This window comes from Nycticebus coucang, chromosome 14 (assembly GCF_027406575.1).
Source record: "Nycticebus coucang isolate mNycCou1 chromosome 14, mNycCou1.pri, whole genome shotgun sequence".
NCBI lineage: Eukaryota > Metazoa > Chordata > Mammalia > Primates > Lorisidae > Nycticebus > Nycticebus coucang.
Window position 1 is genome coordinate 56169786 of NC_069793.1, and position 24719 is coordinate 56194504.

The 24719-nt window shown below is 36.5% G+C and overlaps 1 protein-coding gene across 2 annotated transcripts in view; it reads left to right on the top strand.

Annotated features, from left to right (window-relative positions):
* Positions 1–24719, top strand: part of STK33 (serine/threonine kinase 33) — a 321663-nt gene that overhangs the window by 184290 nt on the left and 112654 nt on the right. For both annotated transcript variants that reach the window (XM_053562040.1, XM_053562041.1), the window contains exons 2-4: positions 6845–6959; positions 9166–9545; positions 10679–10792. In XM_053562040.1, the coding sequence (XP_053418015.1) occupies positions 9321–9545; positions 10679–10792 (339 nt within the window). In that variant the 5' untranslated portion in view covers positions 6845–6959; positions 9166–9320. The remainder of the gene's footprint in view (positions 1–6844; positions 6960–9165; positions 9546–10678; positions 10793–24719) is intronic.

The window sequence follows — 24719 nt, forward strand, 5'->3', positions numbered from 1 at the left end:
GAGAATATATCAACTTGAGGATTTCCTCCAAGAAAGTCATGGCCCAATCTTTTCCATCAGCTTAAAGTGGGCCTTTAAAGGCAGCAGTTTTACTATCAGAAAAGATTTATTAGAAAGTTCTCGCTGACGTGGTATAGCATGTGATACGATACTTTTGTTCATTAAAAGTGACTGAAGAAAATATGTTTGTTTCCAAAGTGGGTCCTTGTACAAAATGTGTAAAAAGCAGTTTCTAGTGTGAAAAAAAAAAAAAGAAAGAAAAAAGAAATAGGAAATGGTTATAATTCATCAGTAGCTGCATGGAAGGCCATGCAAAATTGGCCTTCCAGTATAAAATTTTCCAAATAATCAAAACTAGAACTCTTAACTTACCAAGTCCCAGCTTACTTTTTAAATCTCAAGCCAATCAAAACTATGGTGAAGGCAAATTTAGCAAGCTGCATCATCAAGTGTTCTTCCCAAACCTCTAAGCCACTGGGTTCCTGTTTCCTTTAATCTTTCAGATAAGGAAATAATGACATGTCAACTTAAAACAGTGGTTCTCAACCTTCCTAATGCCATAACCCTTTAATATAGTTCCTGTGGGTTGCAACCCACAGGTTGAGAACCACTAACTTAAAATGTTACTTAAATGTTTTAAAATAAGATTGTTTAAATTTAAGTGTTTGTGAATTGTCAACTGGTGTGAAACAAATTCATTAGGGAATCTTTCTGTGTATAACTAATTAATGTAAAAATTATAATTAGCCTTCATGGCATTTGCTTTATGTATTGTGTGCATTGTGATGTAATGGTAGTATCAGTGCAGCTTAAAGTAACTAATAATTAATTGTATTTGGTAATAGGTATTCTCAACTGAGTATCTTATAACTGATACTATTCAAGTTTAGATTTGGGGAATGGTAAAGGAATCAACCTTTTCTATTATTTGTTGGGAAAAAATAGTAAGTTAGGATTATCGTTCATGGATCTCAGTAAATTTATGTGTTGAGTTAGTGAATAACATTATAAGCATCTAGGTAAGACATGCAAGTATTGAAAACTAGTGGGACAGAATTCATTGAAGGCGGAGCAAGATGGCAGCCGAGTAACAGCTTCCTTGCATCTGGGCACCGTGAGTCTGGGGAGATAGGACTCCAGGCGTCTCTGGCTGGTGAGAACTGCCTATCATCACTCCTATGAGGATACAGGGAGTCAGCGAGAGACTTCTGGACCCCAAGAGGAGGACTAAATCCGTGGAAAACCGGCAAGTGGTCGCGTGTGTTCAATCCGTCTAAACCCGCCCACAACTTCCACAGGCACAAGAACTTAAAGAGCAAGAGGAAGTGAAAGGAAAATTAGGGCAAGCAAACAGATAAAAGAAATCACTCATGAGGAAGAATCAGCAGAAAACTCCAGGCAACATGAAGAACCAGTCTAGAACAACCCCACCAAGGGACCATGAGGTAGCTACTGCAGATGATTCCACCAGTATAGAAATGTTAGGAATGACAGAAAGGGAATTTAGAATACACATGTTGAAAACAATGAAAGAAATGATGGAAACAATGAAGGAAATTGCTAATAAAGTGGAAAATAACCAAAAGGAAATCCAAAAACAGAATCAAATAAGAGATGAACGATATGAAGAATATAAAAAGGATATAGCAGACCTGAAGGAACTGAAACAGTCAATTAGGGAACTTAAAGATGCAATGGAAAGTATCAGCAACAGGTTAGACCATGCAGAAGAAAGAATTTCAGAGGTAGAAGACAAAGTTCTTGAGATAACTCAGACAGTAAAAGAGGCAGAAAAGAAGAGAGAGAAAGCAGAACGTTCACTGTCAGAATTATGGGACTTTATGAAGCGTTCCAACATTCGAGTTATAGGAATTCCAGAAGGGGAAGAAGAATGCCCCAGAGGAATGGAAGCCATACTAGAGAATATTATAAAAGAAAATTTCCCAAACATCACCAAAGATTCTGACACACTGCTTTCAGAGGGATATCGGACCCCGGGTCGCCTCAACTCTAACCGAGCTTCTCCAAGACACATTGTGATGAACCTGTCCAAAGTCAAGACAAAAGAAAAGATTCTGCAAGCTGCCAGGAGTTAGCACCAGTTGACCTACAGGGGCAAATCCATCAGAGTTACCACAGACTTCTCTAATGAAACTTTCCAAGCAAGAAGACAATGGTCATCTACCTTTAATCTACTTAAACAGAACAATTTTCAGCCCAGAATTCTGTACCCTGCTAAGCTAAGCTTCAAAATTGACGGAGAAATCAAATCATTTACGGATATACAAACATTGAGGAAATTCGCCACAACAAGACCAGCTCTACAGGAAATACTTCAACCTGTTCTGCACACTGACCACCACAATGGATCAGCAGCAAAGTAAGAACTCAGAAATCAAAGGACAGAACCTAACCTCCACACTGAGGCAAAAGATAAAACTAAGCAATGGACTCTCACCAAATAAGACGAATAGAATACTACCACACTTATCCATTATCTCAATAAATGTTAATGGCTTGAATTCCCCACTGAAGAGACATAGATTGGCTGACTGGATTAAAAAACACAAGCCATCCATTTGCTGTCTGCAAGAAACACACCTGGCTTCAAAAGACAAATTAAAGCTCCGAGTCAAGGGTTGGAAGACAATTTTTCAGGCAAATGGAATTCAGAAGAAAAGAGGAGTTGCAATCTTATTTTCAGATACATGTGGATTTAAAGCAACTAAAGTCAAAAAAGACAAAGATGGTCACTTTATATTGGTCAAGGGAAAACTACAACAAGAAGACATTTCCATTCTAAATATTTATGCACCCAATTTAAATGCTCCCAGATTCTTGAAGCAGACCTTACTCAGTCTGAGCAATATGATATCTGATAATACCATCATAACAGGGGACTTTAACACACCTCTTACAGAGCTGGACAGATCCTCTAAACAGAAATTAAACAAAGATGTAAGAGATTTAAATGAGACCCTAGACCAACTATGCTTGATAGACGTATATAGAACACTCCACCCCAAAGATAAAGAATATACATTCTTCTCATCACCCCATGGAACATTCTCCAAAATTGATCATATCCTGGGACACAAAACAAATATCAACAGAATCAAAAGAATTGAAATTTTACCTTGTATCTTTTCAGACCATAAGGCACTAAAGATGGAACTCAACTCTAACAAAAATGCTCAACCCCACCCAAAGGCATGGAAATTAAACAATCTTCTGTTGAATAACAGATGGGTGAAGGAAGAAATAAAACAGGAAATCATTAACTTCCTTGAGCATAACAACAATGAAGACACAAGCTACCAAAACCTGTGGGATACTGCAAAAGCAGTTTTGAGAGGAAAATTCATCGCTTTAGATGCCTACATTCAAAAAACAGAAAGAGAGCACATCAACAATCTCACAAGAGATCTTATGGAATTGGAAAAAGAAGAACAATCTAAGCCTAAACCCAGTAGAAGAAAAGAAATATCCAAAATCAAATCAGAGATCAATGAAATTGAAAACAAAAGGATCATTCAGAAAATTAATGAAACAAGGAGTTGGTTTTATGAAAAAATAAATAAAATAGATAAACCATTGGCCAGACTAACGAGAAATAGAAAAGTAAAATCTCTAATAACCTCAATCAGAAACGATAAAGGGGAAATAACAACTGATCCCACAGAGATACAAGAGATCATCTCTGAATACTACCAGAAACTCTATGCCCAGAAATTTGACAATGTGAAGGAAATGGATCAATATTTGGAATCACACCCTCTCCCTAGACTTGGCCAGGAAGAAATAGACCTCCTGAACAGACCAATTTCAAGCACTGAGATCAAAGAAACAATAAAAAAGCTTCCAACTAAAAAATGCCCTGGTCCAGATGGCTTCACTCCAGAATTCTATCAAACCTTCAAGGAAGAGCTTATTCCTGTACTGCAGAAATTATTCCAAAAAATTGAGGAAGAAGGAATCTTCCCCAACACATTCTATGAAGCAAACATCACCCTGATACCAAAACCAGGAAAAGACCCAAGCAAAAAGGAGAATTTCAGACCAATCTCACTCATGAATATAGATGGAAAAATTCTCAACAAAATCCTAGCCAATAGATTACAGCTTATCATCAAAAAAGTCATTCATCATGATCAAGTAGGCTTCATCCCAGGGATGCAAGGCTGGTTTAACATACGCAAGTCCATAAACGTTATCCACCATATTAACAGAGGCAAAAATAAAGATCACATGATCCTCTCAATAGATGCAGAAAAAGCATTTGATAAAATCCAGCATCCTTTTCTAATTAGAACACTGAAGAGTATAGGCATAGGTGGCACATTTCTAAAACTGATTGAAGCTATCTATGACAAACCCACAGCCAATATTTTACTGAATGGAGTAAAACTGAAAGCTTTTCCTCTTAGAACTGGAACCAGACAAGGTTGTCCTCTGTCACCTTTACTATTCAACATAGTGCTGGAAGGTCTAGCCAATACAATTAGGCAAGACAAGGAAATAAAGGGAATCCAAATGGGAGCAGAGGAGGTCAAACTCTCCCTCTTTGCTGACGACATGATCTTATACTTAGAGAACCCCAAAGAGTCAACCACAAGACTCCTAGAAGTCATCAGAAAATACAGTAATGTTTCAGGATATAAAATCAATGTCCACAAGTCAGTAGCCTTTGTATACACCAATAACAGTCAAGATGAGAAGCTAATTAAGGACACAACTCCCTTCACCATAGTTTCAAAGAAAATGAAATACCTAGGAATATACCTAACGAAGGAGGTGAAGGACCTCTATAAAGAAAACTATGAAATCCTCAGAAAGGAAACAGCAGAGGATATTAACAAATGGAAGAACATACCATGCTCATGGATGGGAAGAATCAACATTGTTAAAATGTCTATACTTCCCAAAGCAATCTACCTATTCAATGCCATTCCTATCAAAGTACCTACATCGTACTTTCAAGATTTGGAAAAAATGATTCTGCGTTTTGTATGGAACCGGAAAAAACCCCGTATAGCGAAGGCAGTTCTTAGTAACAAAAATAAAGCTGGGGGCATCAGCATACCAGATTTTAGTCTGTACTACAAAGCCATAGTGCTCAAGACAGCATGGTACTGGCACAAAAACAGAGACATAGACACTTGGAATCGAATTGAACACCAAGAAATGAAACTAACATCTTACAACCACCTAATCTTTGATAAACCAAACAAGAACTTACCTTGGGGGAAAGACTCCCTATTCAATAAATGGTGTTGGGAGAACTGGATGTCTACATGTAAAAGACTGAAACTGGACCCACACCTTTCCCCACTCACAAAAATTGATTCAAGATGGATAAAGGACTTAAATTTAAGGCATGAAACAATAAAAATCCTCAAAGAAAGCATAGGAAAAACACTGGAAGATATTGGCCTGGGGGAAGACTTCATGAAGAAGACTGCCATGGCAATGGCAACAACAACAAAAATAAACAAATGGGACTTCATTAAACTGAAAAGCTTCTGTACAGCTAAGGAGACAATAACCAAAGCAAAGAGACAACCTACACAATGGGAAAGGATATTTGCATATTTTCAATCAGACAAAAGCTTGATAACCAGGATCTATAGAGAACTCAAATTAATCCACATGAAAAAAGCCAACAATCCCTTATATCAATGGGCAAGAGACATGAATAGAACTTTCTCTAAAGACGACAGACGAATGGCTAACAAACACATGAAAAAATGTTCATCATCTCTATATATTAGAGAAATGCAAATCAAAACAACCCTGAGATATCATCTAACCCCAGTGAGAATGGCCCACATCACAAAATCTCAAAACTGCAGATGCTGGCGTGGATGTGGAGAGAAGGGAACACTTTTACACTGCTGGTGGGACTGCAAACTAGTACAACCTTTCTGGAAGGAAGTATGGAGAAACCTCAAAGCACTCAACCTAGACCTCCCATTCGATCCTGCAATCCCATTACTGGGCATCTACCCAGAAGGAAAAAAATCCTTTTATCATAAAGACACTTGTACTAGACTGTTTATGGCAGCTCAATTTACCATTGCCAAAATGTGGAAACAGCCTAAATGCCCACCAACCCAGGAATGGATTAACAAGCTGTGGTATATGTATACCATGGAATACTATTCAGCCATTAAAAAAAATGGAGACTTTACATCCTTCGTATTAACCTGGATGGAAGTGGAAGACATTATTCTTAGTAAAGCATCACAAAAATGGAGAAGCATGAATCCTATGTACTCAATCTTGATATGAGGACAATTAATGACAATTAAGGTTATGGGGGGGAAGCAGAAAGAGGGATGGAGGGAGGAGGGTGGGGCCTTGGTGTGTGTCACATTTTATGGGGGCAAGACATGATTGCAAGAGGGACTTTACCTAACAATTGCAATCAGTGTAACTGGCTTATTGTACCCTCAATGAATCCCCAACAATAAAAAAAAAAAAAAAAAAAAAGGAAAAAAAAAAAAAAAAAGAAAACTAGTGGGACATTTGAAATTTCAGTATACTAGAAACAGCCACACCAGTTGCTAACAACCTGAAGTACTCTCAACAGAAAATATGAATTTTTTTCTGAATGTAAATTGTACAATGGTTAATATGGAAAGGGTACTAGAGGCTCATTAGAATAAGGCACAATATACCCCAGTGACCCTAGTTTTTAATGGCAGTAGATAGGTCTCTGTCAACAAATGTACCAAAACCATTTTTTATAGAAGTAGTATTTAATGGTCTCTGAATGAGTGTTTTATAGAAATAGTATTTAATGGTCTCTGAATAGCTTTCAAAATACATTTTTGTATTGCAGCACTGCCTATACTATCGACACAGTGATCTGGACTCATCATCCCTGAAAAACTTCCATAAAGTGGGGAGTTGTACATAATGCGAAAGTTTTAAGTACCTGGGGAAGAAAGAGCCATGTAAATATATGTAATAAACTTATAGCATATGTAAAGTTTTCTTGGCTTTCAGAATTATTTTAGTATGAATTTGCTGAATATAAGATGATGGACTTTTTTATATTATGGCCTAATTTTAAAGGGCCAGAAATAATTTCTTTTTAAAGTTTACCCTGGTGCTAAAGTGCCAGTGTGTATGTTACAGTTGATTTGGTTGTAAACTATATTTCAAAGGAAAGCTCGGTGTAATAACTTTAAAAAAATTTAAACTGCTAAAACACTTCTTATATTTAAGATACGAAAGCAGTATGGGACTATTTTTTTTTCCTCCTTTTAAGTGCAAAGACTAACTATTAAAGGACCCCTCTAAAGTTTTATTTTCCTTACTCAATTATTGTGTTAAGGCATTTATACTCTATACTGATAGATCTGACACGTACCCTTGCATTATGCACCATAGGTGTGATCCCACCATTCACCCTCCCTTGATCTGACCTTCCCAATCCCCTCCCATCTCCTCCTCCTCCCTTCTTCATCTTGGGCCATAGTTGTGATCTATTCTTCATATGAAAGTGTGAGTGATTGTGAATTGGTTTCATAATAGTACTGAGTACATTGGATATTTTTTCTTCCATTCTTGAGATGCTTCACTAAGTAGGATATGTTCCAGCTCCATCCAACATAAAAGAGGTAAAGTCTCCATCTTTTTAAAGGCTGCGTAATATTCCATGGTATACATATACTACAATTTATTAATCCATTCATGGGTGTAATGTAAGTGTTCCTAATTCTATATGAAATCAGCACACTGAACCCCATAAATGCATTAATGTATACATGATCTATGTGTTTATGATTGAATAAAAAAATAGGATAAGTCCATGGTAACAAAAATGTTATAAAAATAAGTATGTGCTCAACTTCAATAGGATCAAGTAAGTTTTCCCATTTAGACCACTGTAATTCACTCTCCAATTATAAGTAGGTTAAAGCATGAAGGAAATCACACTCGTTGGTTTGTAAATGTTAAACACATGCATTTTGTCACAGAGAAAGGGCTAGGGAACAGCTTGTTGATCAAGGAGCTGAAAGACTAAGTACAGAAACACAGATGTAAAGATCTTGTAAAAAAATGAAAGAAATAAAAATAATTAGAAGGAGTTGAGAGATTACCTGAAATTTTCAGGAATAAAATGACAACTTGACAATATAACTGATACAATAAATAAGTCTTTACTGTTATATGCTGTGTCTTGGCTTTGTGATAATTAGCATAACTATTATGGTAGTTAGAGTTAAAATTCAGAGGAGACAAGCACTATCTTGGTGATACAAACAGGCCTATTCTTAGTTGAGATACAATATTCCATCATGTAAAAAGTTAAAGTCTTAGGAATCTTGCATGCATCTGTATAACAACACTTAGAAAAAAGAGTCTCTAAATTGAATCAGTATTTGAGAAGTAGAAAAATTACTTAAATAAATCATTAAAAATGTTTGGGAAGTGTCAGTAATGCACAAATACTGTAAAACCAATCAACATAAAAATTAATCTTCCTATTTAGAACATTTTAAATAAACATGTATTGAGCAAAAAAAAAAAGATTCATTTTGTTTTCACTGATTTTTACAACCTATGCTAGAAACATTGTTTATTGTAAGGTGCTGTTGTTTTTTGTTTATGAAGAGTAAGTACAATCCAGGAGACTACTTTATGCAAAAGATGTCATCTCTTGCATAATACTTTGATAACGTGTTTTATCAACTGTTAAGGGTAAATGCTGAATTTAACAGTTAAATCCACTAGCAAGTTAAAAGAAAAAAGTGTGTGGGTCAGTTTAAAAATTTGGATTATTAATGCCCTATTTTCTCATTTGGCACCTTTTTTTTTTTTTGATGTTTATCAGCGAATTGGCTATTGTTGTTCTCCAACTAAATTCATATAAAATAATATTTCCCAAGTCAAATAATGATACTTTAAGTCTATATAGTACTTAATGTACATAATACAAATTTGAAGAATGAAATTTAAAAATAAAATTATTTTATCTTCCCTGTCCCCAGAGTGTTTTAGATCATATTTTTCAGCAGTTTTGAGATCCAATTCTGTTGTAAAGATTAACTTTTCATTTATGCTGGATAATTTTGCTGGTTGCTAGCTTTTCTCTGATTTCTAGGAGGATAATAGGATAAGAAATTTCTAAATGGTGATTTCTTTCTTCTACAGCTCTCATGTGTGAATATAAAGGAAGTGCATCATTAACCTAAGGACTTCACCGATTGGAAATTACAGTTTTCACCAGCAACTGCCTTATCTTTTTTGGTCTGGTTTTCTTTTTCAAACTGTAGAAACATCTTTTTTTCAAGTTACTAGTTAAGCAAATGGCTGGTAGTGGTATCAATAAAAAATGCACAAAATGTTCCCACCATTCATCTACTTCTGAAAAAGAAGAACTTTGTGATTGTTCCTGTAAAGCAAAGGGTTCTCCAGTTTTGGTGGTGGAAATGTCACAGACATCAAGCATTGCTAGTGCAGAATTCATAGTATCACCGGAGAGACCAAAAGAAAAAAGTAGCAACAGAGACCTTACCTCTGGGAAAGATTTGGTAAATATTGAAGATTCTACATCTCAGCGCAAGTTGACTTCCCATTCTCTAATCCCTTCCCTAGCTTCTTCCTTATCCCATGAATCCTTGTCAGCTAATTCATTGCCTTCTTAACTATTAAAGGAACATTTCTTTCTCACAGACGAGATGAGCAAAGTTGGTTAGTAATTTGTTTTATGATTTTTTCTGACCACTGTCCAAAATAATTAGTTCTCATATCCTAAAACATTAGAAATGTTATTCCAGTTGCTTTTTAAAAAATGGTTTATATAGAAATAGATTGGTTTTCAAAGTGAATTAAATCTGAAGTTTTGAGTATTTTTTTCCAACTGATACAGAATCAGCTTTATAGTTATGGTTAAATAGTTAATGGCTTTATTATTTAAGGCAATTTCTGATTTTCTAGATGGAATATCAACTATATTTTATAAAATTTTTAAATTTATATTAAAAATTAGTTCTAAACAGTCTATGGCTACCCAATTGGACTGGTTTGAATGCATTTATCTTTATAGAGAAGAGGCAGTGTGTAAGATTACAGTTGATATAGCACAACTTTGGAGACAGAGAGGAGTAAGTTTAAGAAAAATCAAATTCCCACCCCCTAAAGTTGTATTTTTTTTTTCACAGTTTCAATGTCAACTATTATTTCTGATTTGTATTATGGTATAGGTCCTGGCATATATGTGTCTCTGAGTGAGTTGTTGGTATGTTATTTTCACTCAAAGCATATTTTGTACATGCCTGGCCAATAATTTATGTTTAACCTATTTGAGATGATTTTTATCTTTTGCAACAAGGGTGATTAAGAAAGCTGGGATGTTGCCTTCTTTGGTGATTTCAAAGAATTATCAGATAAGTTTTGATGTATCTACTTTGTATCATATCAAATTCTCTAGAGTTAGGAGATAGAATTGAATAATTTCATAAGGTCTCTCTCCTTTAGCCTAATGAGCCAATGAATTGTTTATAGGGCTTGGAACTTGGAAAAGACAGTAAACTGTCTTCCTTGTACATAGTAGATATCATGGCACACATCAAAGATTTATCAAATAATCTAAATTAAGATTCTTTGTCAGCTAAGAATATTATATCTTAAAGTTTTTTCTTGTTTTATTCCTTTTTGGTCCAAGCCCTCAAGAACCTCAAATGTAGAGAGAAAAGCATCTCAACAACAATGGGGTCGGGCCAACTTTACAGAAGGAAAAGTTCCTCACATAAGAATGGAAAATGGAGCTGCTATTGAGGTATATAGAAAGCAAACGGAAGCTATTTTTAATCTTCAGGTTTCTTCTAAGTCTACAGTTAATGGCAAAAATGATTTACAAATAAGTGTCTAAGGCAGTGGTTCTCAACCTTCCTAATGCTGCAACCCTTTAGTACAGTTCCTGTGGGTTATGACCCATAGGTTGAGAACCGCTGGTCTAAGGAGAGGAAGTAAAGAGGAAATTTACCATTTTCAAGTATCTTAAAGTTTTTACTAAAGAAAATCAAACTAATTTTATTTTCTGTTTATCGAGGACCAAATGGACTTTAATTAAAGTGGAGAGCATTTTTATTAGAAAAAAATGCAAATATTTTGGTGTTTAGGTTTGTTGCTAAAGGCAACAATGGAGTCTCCATGTAGATCTCTTCAAGATACAGAGACACCAGTTGATTTTTAGTTAGTCTGGTCTCATGAGAAAGACTGATAGTGAGACCAGAATCTCCCTCCTGACCTTCTCCATCTTTTGTAGCCTGTGCTTAGATAAATATCAATATTATTCTTCCCAGGATTCAAATTATTATATAAAAATATAAATTAAATAATGGAATAATTTTAAAAAGCTAAAATGTGTTTTCTTAATATCAGATTAAAAGAACTGTAACAAGAACAACTACATCAAGAAGAAAATTACATAAATATTAAATATGTGTTAAAAATTGTTTAAAAAGTTATTTAGCAGCTTACTTGAAGTGACCAGAAAAACTTGCTGGAAATTTCTAACTTGAAAAGTTTAAATCTCTCCCCTTAAATAAAAAGTCAGTGCTTTAAAAAGCCCTACAAATTTACTAAGTCTTAAAATTATCCACAGAGCTTTTATAAAAGAAAAATATATTTGTTGTAAAAAAAGAAATTAGGAAAATAAAGATAGGAAAGTAAAGAAAATAAAAATTAGCCAATCAATTTAAAAATTATTACCTTCACTTCTTTTTTCTTCTATACGTGTACTAGTTTTCTATTTTTCTTTAACACTTTTCCTATTTTAAATTATGGAATGTTTCAAATATATACACATTGTAAAGAAAAAAACTTAACTGGTATAGTCAACCCCCATAAAATGGACAGGCTAATCTTGAATATTTCGAGCATTTCAGATGAATGTAAAGAAGGAAATTATAGTCATCCTTCATTCTACTACCGATAGATAACTACTCTTAAAATTCAGATGAACATTTTTTCCAGACATGAATGCGATCACTTCTATATACATATGTTTTCTGATAGGATCATATCATGTATGCTTTTTATACTCTACACTATATCACAAACTTATTCTGCATCAATAAAAATAGATCTATATTATCATTTTAATAGCTTCCTCTTAAAATTATTAGAAATAAGAAGTCATTTTCTCCTTATTTTAACCACTATGTGATAATATCAAAACAGTTGGTTGAAGAAAAACATTAGTTTATAAAAAACTAGTTGGCCATTCTTCATTTTTAAAATTCTATTGAGATACTATGCCCAAATTGTTGTTCTATATATTTAGGGAGATAATGAAAGTTTAACTTTTAAAGGATAAGAAAAATTGGGGAAATCATTATGAAGGGATTATTTTGTTTTGTGAGAAAAAAGGATAAGTGACCATTTTAATTGAGATTTAACTCTATATAATACAGGCACACCTCATGTTATTGCACGTCTCATTATTTCACTTCACAGATATTGGATTATTTTTTAAAAATTGGAGGTTTTGGTAACCTTGTGTTGGCTCCATTTTCTAACAGTCTGTGATTATTTCATATAAATAAGTTTTGGTAATTCTTGCAATATTTTGGTAATTCTTGCAATATTTCAAACTGTTTTAATATTATATCTATTGGGGTATTCTGTAATTAGTATATCTTTTTATTACTATTGTAATTGTGTCCCTGAGACATAAAAGTATTGAAATTAGGCCAATTAATAACACTACAATGGCCTTTAAGTGTTTAAGTGAATGGAAGAGTGGCCCATCTCTCATTTTAAATCAAAGGCTAGAAATGATTAAGCTTAAAGAGGAAGGCATGCCAGAAACCAAGATGGCCTGAAACCTAGGCTTCTTGCACCAAAGAGTTAGCCAAGTTTTCAATGCAAAGGAAAAGTTCTGAAAGAAAATTAAAAGTGCTCTAGAAGAAACATGAATGATGAGAAATTCAAACAGCATTATTACTTATATGGAGAAAATTTCAGTGGTCTGTATAAAAGAATAAACCAGCCATAGCATTCCCTTAAGCCTAAACCTAATCCAGAGTAAGGCCCTAACTCTTTAATTCTTTGAAGGCTGAGAGAGGTAAGGAAAGTGTAGAAGAAAAGTTCAAGCTAGTAGAGGTTGGTTCATGAGGTTTAAGGAAAGAAGAAAGTTTATCTCCAAAACTTAAAAGTGCAAAGTGAAGCAAAAAGTGCTGATGTAGAAGCTGCACCAAATTCCCTGGAATATCTATATAAGATAATTGATGATAATTTGTGGCTATGCTGAACCACAAATTTTCAATGTAGACAAAAAAATCTTATGTGTTAAAAGTCATCTTTTAACAATGACTTTATAAGTAGAGAGGAGAAGTCAATCCCTGGCTTCAAAGCTTCAAGGGACAGGGTGACTTAGGGGCTAAGGTAGCGGATGACTTAAAGACTTTAAAGACTAAAGCAAGTGCCTGTTTGTCATTCCAAACATTCTAGAATTATTCTAAATCTATGGTGCCTGGGCTCTATAAATACAACAACAAAACTTAGATGACAGTACATCTATTTACAGCATGGTTTACTGATTATTTTAAGCCCACTGTTGAGACCTGCTCAGAAAAAAGATTCCTTTCAAAATACTACTGCTCTTTAATAATATGTATGGTCATTCAAGAGCTCTGGTAGAGATGTATAATACAAGGAAATTGATGTTTTCATGCCTTCTAACACAACAGCCATTCTGTAATTTATGAATCAAGGAGTAACTTTGACTTTCAGGTTTTATTGTTTAAGAAATACATTTCCTAAAGCTGTATCTGTCATAGATAGTGATTCTTCTAATGGATATAGACAAAGTTAAAAACCTTCTGGAAAGCATTCACCAATCTGGATGTCATTGTAGTCATTTTTGTGATTTACGGGAGGGGGTCAAAATGTCAAAATTAGCAGAAGTTTGGAAAAAGTTGATTCCAACCCTCATGGATAACTTTGAGAGGTTCAAGACTTCAATGGAAGAAGTAACCCAGAGATGTGGTTGAAATAGCAGAAGAACTAGAATTAGAAGTGGAGCCTGAAGATGAAACAGCTCAATTGCTGCTATATCATGATAAAACTTTAAGGGATGAAGAATTGCTTTTTATGGAGGAGCAAAGAAAATGATTTCTTGAGATGGAATCTACTCCTGGAGGAAATACTGTGAACACTGTTGAAAATGACAACAAAAGATTTAGACCATGGATCAGGACGGTAACTTTAAGGCTGCATGTGGCTTTCTATGTCTTTTAAGTGTGGCCTTTTGACTGAATCCAAATTTTTGTTCCAAATCCTTTTATTTTTATTAATATATTTATCTTTTATATTTTTATTTTATGTTTAAAATAAAATACATTTTTTATTTTATGTTTAAAATAAAAATATTTAAAATATCCAAGAATAAAATAAGTGTCAATGAAATAATCCTCCCACTAGAATATTAGCAAGCCATAGGGGCTAAATTGACAGCTACTATACTCATGATTTAGTTCTGACTTCCCCACCTAACTGGTGCCATTGTCACACGAGGCTAGTTGGTGAGAAGTTATGGGGGTTGAATATGACAGTCTGTTACAACTTTTGACAGAGGTGCACTGTGTTTTTGTGGAATTTGGCAGCAGTTGTACAGCTCAAGTGTTATTTTTTAATTCTGTCTGCTTAAAAGACCATCATGTCAAAGAAGACCTAGAAAATTTTGAGGGAAGAAGATGGATTTTTTTTTCAGGTTAAGATAAGTTTACAAACAATTAGGTTACAGTATTTTCACTTGTTAAGTAAACTCTCTGTTTTAGTCATGCCCTTCATCCAGGAGATGTACCATATATCCTTACATTGTGCCCATTAAGTGGGAGCACACCCATCCCCTCCACTTCTCCCTTCTCTCCCCACCTTCATTCCCTCTCCCCCCAACTTGAATTGAATTAAGTTTTTCTCTTATGTGGGCACGTATTAGTTTATCTACTGGCTTCATATTAGTATTGAATACATTGGATACTTGCTTTTCCATTCATGTGATACTTTACTAAAGAGAATGTTCTCCAACTCTGTCCAGGTTAATATAAAAGATGTAAAGTGTCTGTCTTTTTTGTGGCTGACTAGTATTCCTTGGTATACATAGCCACAGTTTACTAATACATTCATGGGTTGATGGTCAATTGGTTGATTGGCAATTATAAATTGAGCTGCAATAAACAATTTAGTGCAAATATCCTTATAAAATGATTCTTAAACAATTTAGTGCAAATATCCTTATGATAAAATGATTCTTTTTTTCTGTATAGATGGCTAGTAATGGGATTGTGGGATCAAATGTAAGGTCTATTTTGAGTTCTTTGAGGATTCTTCTCCATGCTTCTGTCCAAAGAGGCTGTATTAGTTTGCAATCCCACTAACAGTGTAAAAGTGTTCCCTTCTCTCCATAACTGTGCCAGCAACTGCATCTTAGGGACTTTGTGATGTTGGTTAATTTCACTGGGGTTAGGTGATATCTCAGGGTGGTTTTGATTTGCATTTCTCTGATGAGCAGGGACAGTAAGCATTTTTTTCATGTGTTTGTTGGCTATTCATCTATCTTCAGAGAATATTCTGTTCGTGTCTCTTGCCCAGTGATATATGTGATTGCTCTTTGTTTTGATTAATTCGAGTTCTCTGTAGATTCTAGTTATCAACTCTTTGTCATATATTTGTACCATGCAAATATATTTTCCCATTCTGAAGGTTGTCAATGTAGTCTTCATAAAATCTTTCCCCAGGCCAATATCATTAAGTTTCTCCCATAGAGAAGATTTTTGCATGTTATGAATCTAACAAAGGCCTGATAACTAGAATCTACAGAGAACTCAAGTTAAACAAGTAAAGTGCAAACAACCCTCTCTATAAGTGGGCAAGAGATTTGAACAGAAACTTCTCTGAAGATGACAGATGAGTGGCCAACAAACACATGAAAGAATCCTTATCATGTTTAATCATCAGAGAAATGCAAATCAAAACCACTGTAAGATATAACCTAACCCCAATAAGAGTAGGCCACATCACAAAGTCCTAAAACACCAGATGCTGGCTTGGATGTGGAGAGAAGGGAACACTTCTACACTGCTGGTGGGTTGCAAGCTAATACAGCCTTTTTGGAGAGAAGTATGGAGAATCCTCAAAGACTGAAAAGTAGACTTTCCATTTGACCCTGCAATTCCATTTGTATCTACCTAGAAGAACAAAAATAATTTTACCACAACAACATTTACACTAGAATGTGTAATTCATAATTGCCAAGTTGTGGAAGCAACCTAAGTGCCCATCAACCCATGAATGGATCAACAAACTGTGGTATGTGTATACCAGGGAATATTATTCAGCCATTAAGAAAAGGAGACTTTGCATCATTTACATTTACCTGATTGGAGTTGAAATACATTCTTCTTAGTGAAGTGTCACAGGAATGGAGAAGTAAATATCCAATGTCCTCCATACTAATATGAAATCAGTATATGAACAATTACATGCTCATAAGAACAATAAAACACTAATATAGTCCACTTTGGGGGTTAAGGTAAGTGTGAAGTGGGAGGAGGGAGGACGTTTGGCAGAGGGAGGGAGGACATGAGGCAGGATCTCACCTAATGTGCACATTGTGAGCATGTACACTGCGCCCCCTGGGTGAGGAGCTCTTCTACCAATGGAACTTTGTGCTGGAAGTGAGAAAAATGTAACTTAAAAATTGTACTTTCTTTTTTTTTAGAAATAAGTGTGCTTTTATTTAGCCAAGTTATATTCATTATATTCTCACTTCTATTTTTTTATTCTGTTGATAATCCTTCTTACAGTTCTAGCATCTCTTAGACCCTTTATAAGTATCTTCCATGTATTTAAAAATAGTCAGTATACAGAAACAATCAGTTGAAACTTAGTTTTCTTTTTTTTTTAATTAAATCATAACTGTGTACATTGATATGATCATGGGGCATCATTCACTAGCTTCACAGACCGTTTACCAAGTTTCACATATACCCTTGTAAGATGCACCGCTGGTGTAATCCCACCAATCCCCTTCCTTCTACGCACGTCCCCCCTCCCTCCCCGTCCTTTCCCCCTCCCCCCTATTCTTAGGTTGTAACTGGGTTATAGCTTTCATGTGAAAACCCTAAATTAGTCTCATAGTAGGGCTGAGTACATTGGGTACTTTCTCTTCCATTCTTGAGATACTTTACTAAGAAGAATGTGTTCCAGCTCCATCCATGTAAACATGAAAGAGGTAAAGTCTCCATCTTTCTTTAAGGCTGCATAATATTCCATGGTGTACATATACCACAATTTATTAATCCATTCGTGGATCGATGGGCACCTGGGCTTCTTCCATGACTTAGCAATTATGAATTGGGCTGCAATAAACATTCTGGTACAAATATCTTTGTTATGATGTGATTTTTGGTCTTCTGGGTATATGCCCAGTAGAGGAATTACAGGATTGAATGGCAGATCTATTTTTAGATCTCTAAGTGTTCTCCATATCTCTTTCCAAAAGGAATGTATTAATTTGCATTCCCACCAGCAGTGCAAAAGTGTTCCCTTTTCTCCACATCCACGCCAACATCTCTGGTCTTGGGATTTTGTGATATAGGCTAGTCTCACTGGAGTTAGATGGTATCTCAAAGTAGTTTTGATTTGCATTTCTCTGATGATTAAAGATGATGAGCATTTTTTCATATGTCTGAAGGCCGCACGCCTGTCTTCCTCGGAGAAGTTTCTCTTCAAATCCCTTGCCCAGCCTGCGATGGGATCCCTTGTTCTATTCTTGCTAATACGTTTGAGTTCTCTGTGGATTCTGGTTATTAAACCTTTGTCAGAGACATAACCTGGAAATATCTTCTCCCATTCTGAGGGCTGTTTGCTTGCTTTACTTACTGTGTCCTTGGCTGTGCAGAAGCTTTTTAGTTTGATCAAGTCCCAGTAGTGTATTTTTGAAGCTGCTTCAATTGCCTGGGGGGTCCTCCTCATAAAATACTCGCCCATCCCGATTTCTTCAAGGGTTTTCCCTGCACTCTCCTCTAGTATTTTTATAGTTTCATGTCTTAAGTTTAAATCTTTGATCCAGTGAGAGTCTATCTTAGTTAATGGTGAAAGGTGTGGGTCCACATTCAGTCTTTTACAGGTTGCCAGCCAGTTCACACAGCACCATTTGTTAAATAGGGAATCTTTTCCCCACTGAATGTTTTTAATTGGCTTGTCAAAGATTAAATAACGGTAAGTAGCTGGATTCATCTCTTGATTCTCTATTCTATTCCAGACATCTACCTCTCTGTTTTTGTGCTAATACCATGCTGCTTTGATCACTATTGATTTGTAGTATAGTCTGAGGTCTGGTAGTGTAATTCCTCCTGCTTTGTTTTTATTTCTGAGTAATGTCTTGGCTATTCGAGGTTTTTTCTGATTCCATATAAAACGAAGTATTGTTTTTTCCAGATCTTTAAAGTATGACAGTGGAGCTTTAATAGGGATTGCATTGAAATTATATATTGCTTTGGGTAGTATAGACATTTTAACTATGTTGATTCTTCCCAGCCATGAGCATGGTATGTTTTTCCATTTGTTAATATTTTCAGCTATTTCTTTTCTTAGAGTTTCATAGTTCTCTTTATAGAGATCTTTCACGTCCTTTGTTAGATAAATTCCCAAATATTTCATCTTCTTTGGCACTACTGTGAATGGGATAGAGTCCTTAACTGTTTTTTCAACTTGACTGTTGTTAGTATATATAAAGGCTACCGATTTATGAATGTTGATTTTGTAACCTGAGACGCTGCTGTATTCCTTGATCACTTCTAAGAGTTTTGTAGTAGAGTCCCTAGTGTTTTCCAGATATACTATCATATCATCCGTGAAGAATGAAAGTTCGATCTCTTCTGACCCTATATGGATACCCTTGATCACCTTTTCTTCCCTAATTGCAGTGGCTAAAACTTCCATTACAATGTTAAAAAGCAATGGAGACAGTGGGCAGCCTTGTCTGGTTCCTGATCTGAGTGGAGATGATTCCAATTTAACTCCATTCAATATGATATTGGCTGTGGGTTTGCTGTAGATGGTCTCTATCAGTTTAAGAAATGTCCCTTCTATACCGATTTTCTTAAGTGTTCTGATCATGAAGGGATGCTGGATATTATCAAAAGCTTTTTCTGCATCGATTGAGAGAATCATATGGTCTTTGTTTTTTAATTTGTTTATGTGCTGGATTACATTTATAGATTTACGTATATTGAACCAGCCTTGAGATCCTGGGATAAAACCGACTTGGTCATGATGTATACTTTGTTTGATGTGTTGCTGGATTCTGTCTGTTAGGATCTTGTTGAATATTTTTGCATCTATATTCATTAGTGATATCGGTCTATAATTTTCTTTTCTTGTTGGGTCTTTCCCTGGTTTGGGGATCAGGGTGATGTTTGCTTCATAGAACGTGTTGGGTAGTCTTCCTTCTTTTTCTACCTTTTGGAACAGGTTAAGTAATATAGGTACTAATTCCTCTTTAAAGGTTTGGTAGAATTCAGACGTGAAACCATCTGGACCCGGGCTTTTCTTTTTAGGGAGGTTTTGTATGGTTGATGCTATTTCCGAACTTGATATGAGGCTGTTCAACATTTCCACTTGATTCTGGCTGAGTCTTGGAAGGTGGCGTGCTTCCAAGTATTGGTCAGTTTCCTTCAGATTTTCATATTTCTGAGAATAAAGTTTCTTGTAATATTCATTAAGGATTTTTTGGATTTCTGAGGAGTCTGTTGTTATTTCGTCTTTGTCGTTTCTGATTGATGAGATTAGAGATTTTCCTCTTTTTTTTTCTGATTAGGTTGGCCAAAGGTTTATCTATTTTATTGACCTTTTCAAAAAACCAGCTTTTTGATTTATTGATCTGTTGTATTATTCTTTTGTATTCAATTTCATTTAATTCTGCTCTAATTTTGGTTATTTCTTTTCTTCTACTGGGTTTGGGGTTGGAATATTCTTCCTTTTCCAGTTGCTTGAGATGTCCCATTAAGTTGTTAACGTCCTCTCTTTCCGTTCTCTTGAGGAAGGCTTGCAGTGCTATAAATTTCCCTCTTAGAACTGCTTTTGCAGTGTCCCAGAGGTTCTGATAGTTCGTGTCTTCATTGTTGTTTTGTTCCAAAAAATTGGCGATTTCTTTCTTAATCTCATCTCTGACCCAGCTATCATTCAGCATAAGGTTATTTAACTTCCATGTTTTTGTATGAGTATGCAGATTCCTGTTGTTACTCAGCTCAAGTTTTATTCCATGGTGGTCTGAGAAGATGTATGGAATAATTTCTATTCCTTTAAATTTACTGAGGTTAGAGTTGCGACCTAAGATGTGATCGATTTTGGAGTAAGTTCCATGGGCTGATGAGAAGTATGTGTATTCAGTTTTGTTGGGATGAAATGTTCTGTAGATGTCTGCTAAATCCAAATGTTGGATGGTTAGGTTTAAATCTAAGATTTCTTTGCTCAGCTTCTTGTTGGAGGATCGATCCAACACTGCCAAAGGAGTGTTGAAATCTCCGACGATTATGGAGCTGGAGGAAATCAAGTTGCTCATGTCTGTTAGAGTTTCTTTTATAAATTGAGGTGCATTTTGGTTGGGTGCATAGATATTAATAATTGAGATCTCATCATAGTGAGTATTACCCTTAACAAATATGAAGTGACCATTCTTGTCCTTCCTTAGTTTTGTTGGTTTAAAGCCTATTGTAGCTGCAAATAAAATTGCAACACCTGCTTTTTTCTGATTACCGTTTGCCTAAAATATGGACGACCATCCTTTCACCCTGAGTCTGTATTTGTCTTTTAGGTTAAGATGTGACTCTTGTATACAACAGATATCTGGCCTGAGTTTTTGAATCCAGTCAGCTAAAGTATGCCTCTTTAGAGGACAGTTTAAGCCGTTCACATTAATGGAGAATATTGATAAGTCTGGTGAAGTTTTGGGTATCGAGTTTTTCAAAAGTCCAGTGGCCATTTTTAATCCTTTCGCCAGTGGGGAAATTGGAGTTTGATTCGAAGTTTCTGAGTGAGTTTACTTTTGTGGTATAGGATTGGGTTGGTCATTATGGAGGATAGGTCTGAGAATATCCTGAAGAGCTGGTTTGGTTATGGCAAATTTCTTCAACATATGAATGTCATTAAAGTATTTAATTTCTCCATCATAAATGAAACTCAGTTTAGCTGGATACAAGATCCGGGGTTGAAAGTTATTTTGGTTTAGGAGATTAAAAGTCGGTGACCACCCTCTTCTGGCTTGAAAAGTTTCAGCAGAGAGATCTGCAGTCATTCTAATATTCTTGCCTTTGAAGGTAATGGTTTTCTTTCTCCTGGCAGCTTTGAGGATTTTCTCCTTCATATTAACTTTACTGAAGTTAATTATGATATGCCTTGGGGATGTCTTATTGGGGTTGAGTCGTGCTGGGGTTCTGAAGCTGTCCGCTATCTGAATTTCAGAATCTCTAGGCATGTCTGGAAAATTCTCTTTCATAATTTCATGCAGAAGGGCCTCTGTGCCCAGCGAGGCCACTTCATCTGTTTCTGGAACTCCTATGATTCAGATATTCGCCCTCTTCGAATTATCCCAGAGCTCTCTGAGAGAGTGATCCGTTTTTGCTCTCCATTTCTCTTCCTCTTTGAGAGTTTGGGAGCGTTCAAAGGCTTTATCTTCGATGTCATAAATCCTTTCTTCTGCTTGCTCCATTCTGTTACTGAGGGATTCTACTGTATTTTTCATATCTTTGAGTGCTGCAAATTCTTGCTTCAGTGTGTCTAAGTCTTTGGTGGTTTTGTCTTTAAATTCGTTAAATTCTTGAGACAACTTTTGAATTTCTCCTCGAATTCCTAATTCCACTTTGTTAATCTTGTCTGCAATCCAAATTCTGAATTCTGAATTCAATTTCTGACAGCCAGTTGTTTATGAATGGGATCTTCAATTGCATCTGCCATATCTTTCCTTGGAGGGGTTGATCTATTCTGGTTATTCATGTTACCAGAGTTTTTCCGCTGATTCTGCCCCATGGTTGTTTTACTCCCTCTGATTTTTTCCCCTGGGGCTTTGTCGAGGGCCCGTACAGTGTTGTGGCCTGAGAAACTGGGGCCTTCTCTGGTGTGGTGGGGCTAAATGGTTCTGCCTTGTTTTCACCTGGTTTCTGTTTCACCCTAGTGAAACAGATACTTTGGATTGAAGTCTCAGCTGTGGAGAAATATCAGCAATTAAGTCACCCCGCCCCCCACCGGCAAACAATTGGAAAAGAAAAATCAAACCTTCCTACCACCGTGCACCTAGGGCACCACCTGATTTGTCCTCAGGTGATTGGTTCAGTTCAAAAATGTCCAAATCAATTGTCTCAGTCTGCACCTGTCTCGGGTGAGAGAGTTTAAGAGGTCTCTGGGAACTGGATCACAGGGGTCTGGTGACTGCTCTGGTGTGGCTTGCTCCAGTGCTGTGTGGAGTCAGGAGAAGCCACCCAGCCTATAAATCAGTCTGGGAAGATTGCTGCCTCCTTCCCCACCTTGCACCACTTCACACCCAGTCACTGATAGCCCTGCAGTTGGCTGACCCAGTTGCCTGTAGTGAATCGGTACTCCAGGAGTTTGTACCTGCCTGAATCACAAGGGAGTCTGCCAGGCCGCTGCGGTCTGCCTCTCTCCAGGAGGAGGATGTGAGGCCTGACAACCTTGGGTGCTAGATGAAGGTTGAGGGGTTTTCACTCAGGTCCAGTCTCGCCCCTGATTAATGTTACTAACAGAACAGAACAACTCTGCGTTTCCCCTGCAGAAGAGAAGCTGAATTGAGTTCCAAATCAGCTTGTTTTTGCTCTTGTATTGTCTATAGTTTGATGATCCCCTGAGGGCCAGGTGCGTCTTAGGTTTAGTAAAGCAGACCTCTGGGTCAGCCCCGCCCTGGGAGTTTCCCTGGTTTGCAAATTGGAGTTGCCTCAGGCAAACTCAGAGTCTCTGGTTGCCCAGGGAGACAGGGGGTGTGGCTTCAGAATATTCTGTAGTGAGCCGTATTGCTAGCAAAAGAGGGCTGCTGCCTTATGGCTCAGGCAACCGTTGCTCCGGTGTAGCTCCCCTCCGGCCAACCGTCCTCTCTCCGCTCCCGTATCCCAGAGTCTGCACCTACCGGCTGCAGCCCAGCACTGTCTACACCCCTCAAGCAACTGCCCAAGAGTCTGGACTCCTGGGGGACAGGCCTCCAGACCTTGGAGCGAGAGCAGAGGGGAGTGAGGGGAGCGCTGGAAGCCCGGGGTTGTTGCCAGAGAACACACATAGCTTTACACAGTTTTACGCCTGGCCGTATTGTCACCAAAAGACGGCTGTCGCACTGTGCCTCAGGGAACTGCCACTCCGGTGCAGTCCCCTCTCCGCCGACCGACCGGGACTGGCCTCCAGACCCCAGTGTGAGCAAAGGGGAGCACTGGGAGCTCAGAATTCCAGGTAGAGACTATATACAGTTTATACAGTTTTATGCCTGGCAGGAGGACGCCGTGACACCCTAGTAGGGGAGATAGGTCCAGTTTTTAGAGGTTCTATCCCGTGGAGTGTAGTGGGAGGACCTTTGAACTCTGCCCGGTTGTTTGTGGGGCACTCTGAGCCGTTCTCATGGGGGAGAGGACTCCCGTCTGCTTGGTGATGGATTTTGTACGTTTTGTTTGTATCCTTGTGGTCGCAGCTCGCCTCAGCGGGGTTGACGTGCGTTCTACAACCTTCTCTCTTAGTGCAGCTCAAGTCCACCAGGTTACTTGCTGAATTTTTGTCCTTTAACTCTCCTTCTGAACGGGAGCCTCTGTGGAAAGCTGGCTTCAGTCAGCCATCTTGTCTCCTCCCCCCTGAAACTTAGTTTTCTACAACACTTTTTGAGGCATTTTTATTTCAGTTTTAACTTAATTATTTTATATTCAAAATTTAACAAACTTATTTAAGTGCTTTAAATGGAAAAGCAATTTTCCTTGTTACAAACATTACTAAGCACCCATGAGAGTAAATGATATTAAGGGCAACATAAAAGAATAAAATATTTTTGTTTTATATAGATTAGAAATAAAAGTTATAAGACAAATTGATAACACCATCAAGCAAATTCCAGTAAGTGGCATAGATATATGAAACCTATCTTCTGGCTGAGATGATGGCATAAGGCTTTAAAGAGAATGGAGCTACATATCTGTTTTGCAGACTAGATACGCTTTGTGAAAACACAGATGGACAGAAAGAATGCTTTAAACAACAACAACAACAATAATAATAAAAGACATGATGTATAACATTTAACCATCTCTTGGGAACAGAATGTAGCAATACAATCTGAAAATGGGTGAACTATTGTTTTCTTTTGTAAAAATGTAAATAAGGCATATGTACAGAGGAAATGTGTTGAGAATTGCCCTGAATAGGAAAGCAGAGGATAGCAAAACCAAATTTTTTGTTGTTATTTGGTTCTATTCTGTTTTTAATTGATGCACCCTTAATACTTCTTATTTCATATAGTGATTTTATTTTATTTTTGATTTTACTCAAAGCCAGATTTTCAATAACAGCAGAGCTTGTTGCTTTCAAAAGAGTGATAGTTCACTAATTTTTACTGTTCTTTTTTTTTTTTTTTGCTGGCTCATATCATTTTATTTTTTTAATTATTTTATTTTATTTTTATTTATTTATTTATTTATTTATTATTATTTTTCTTT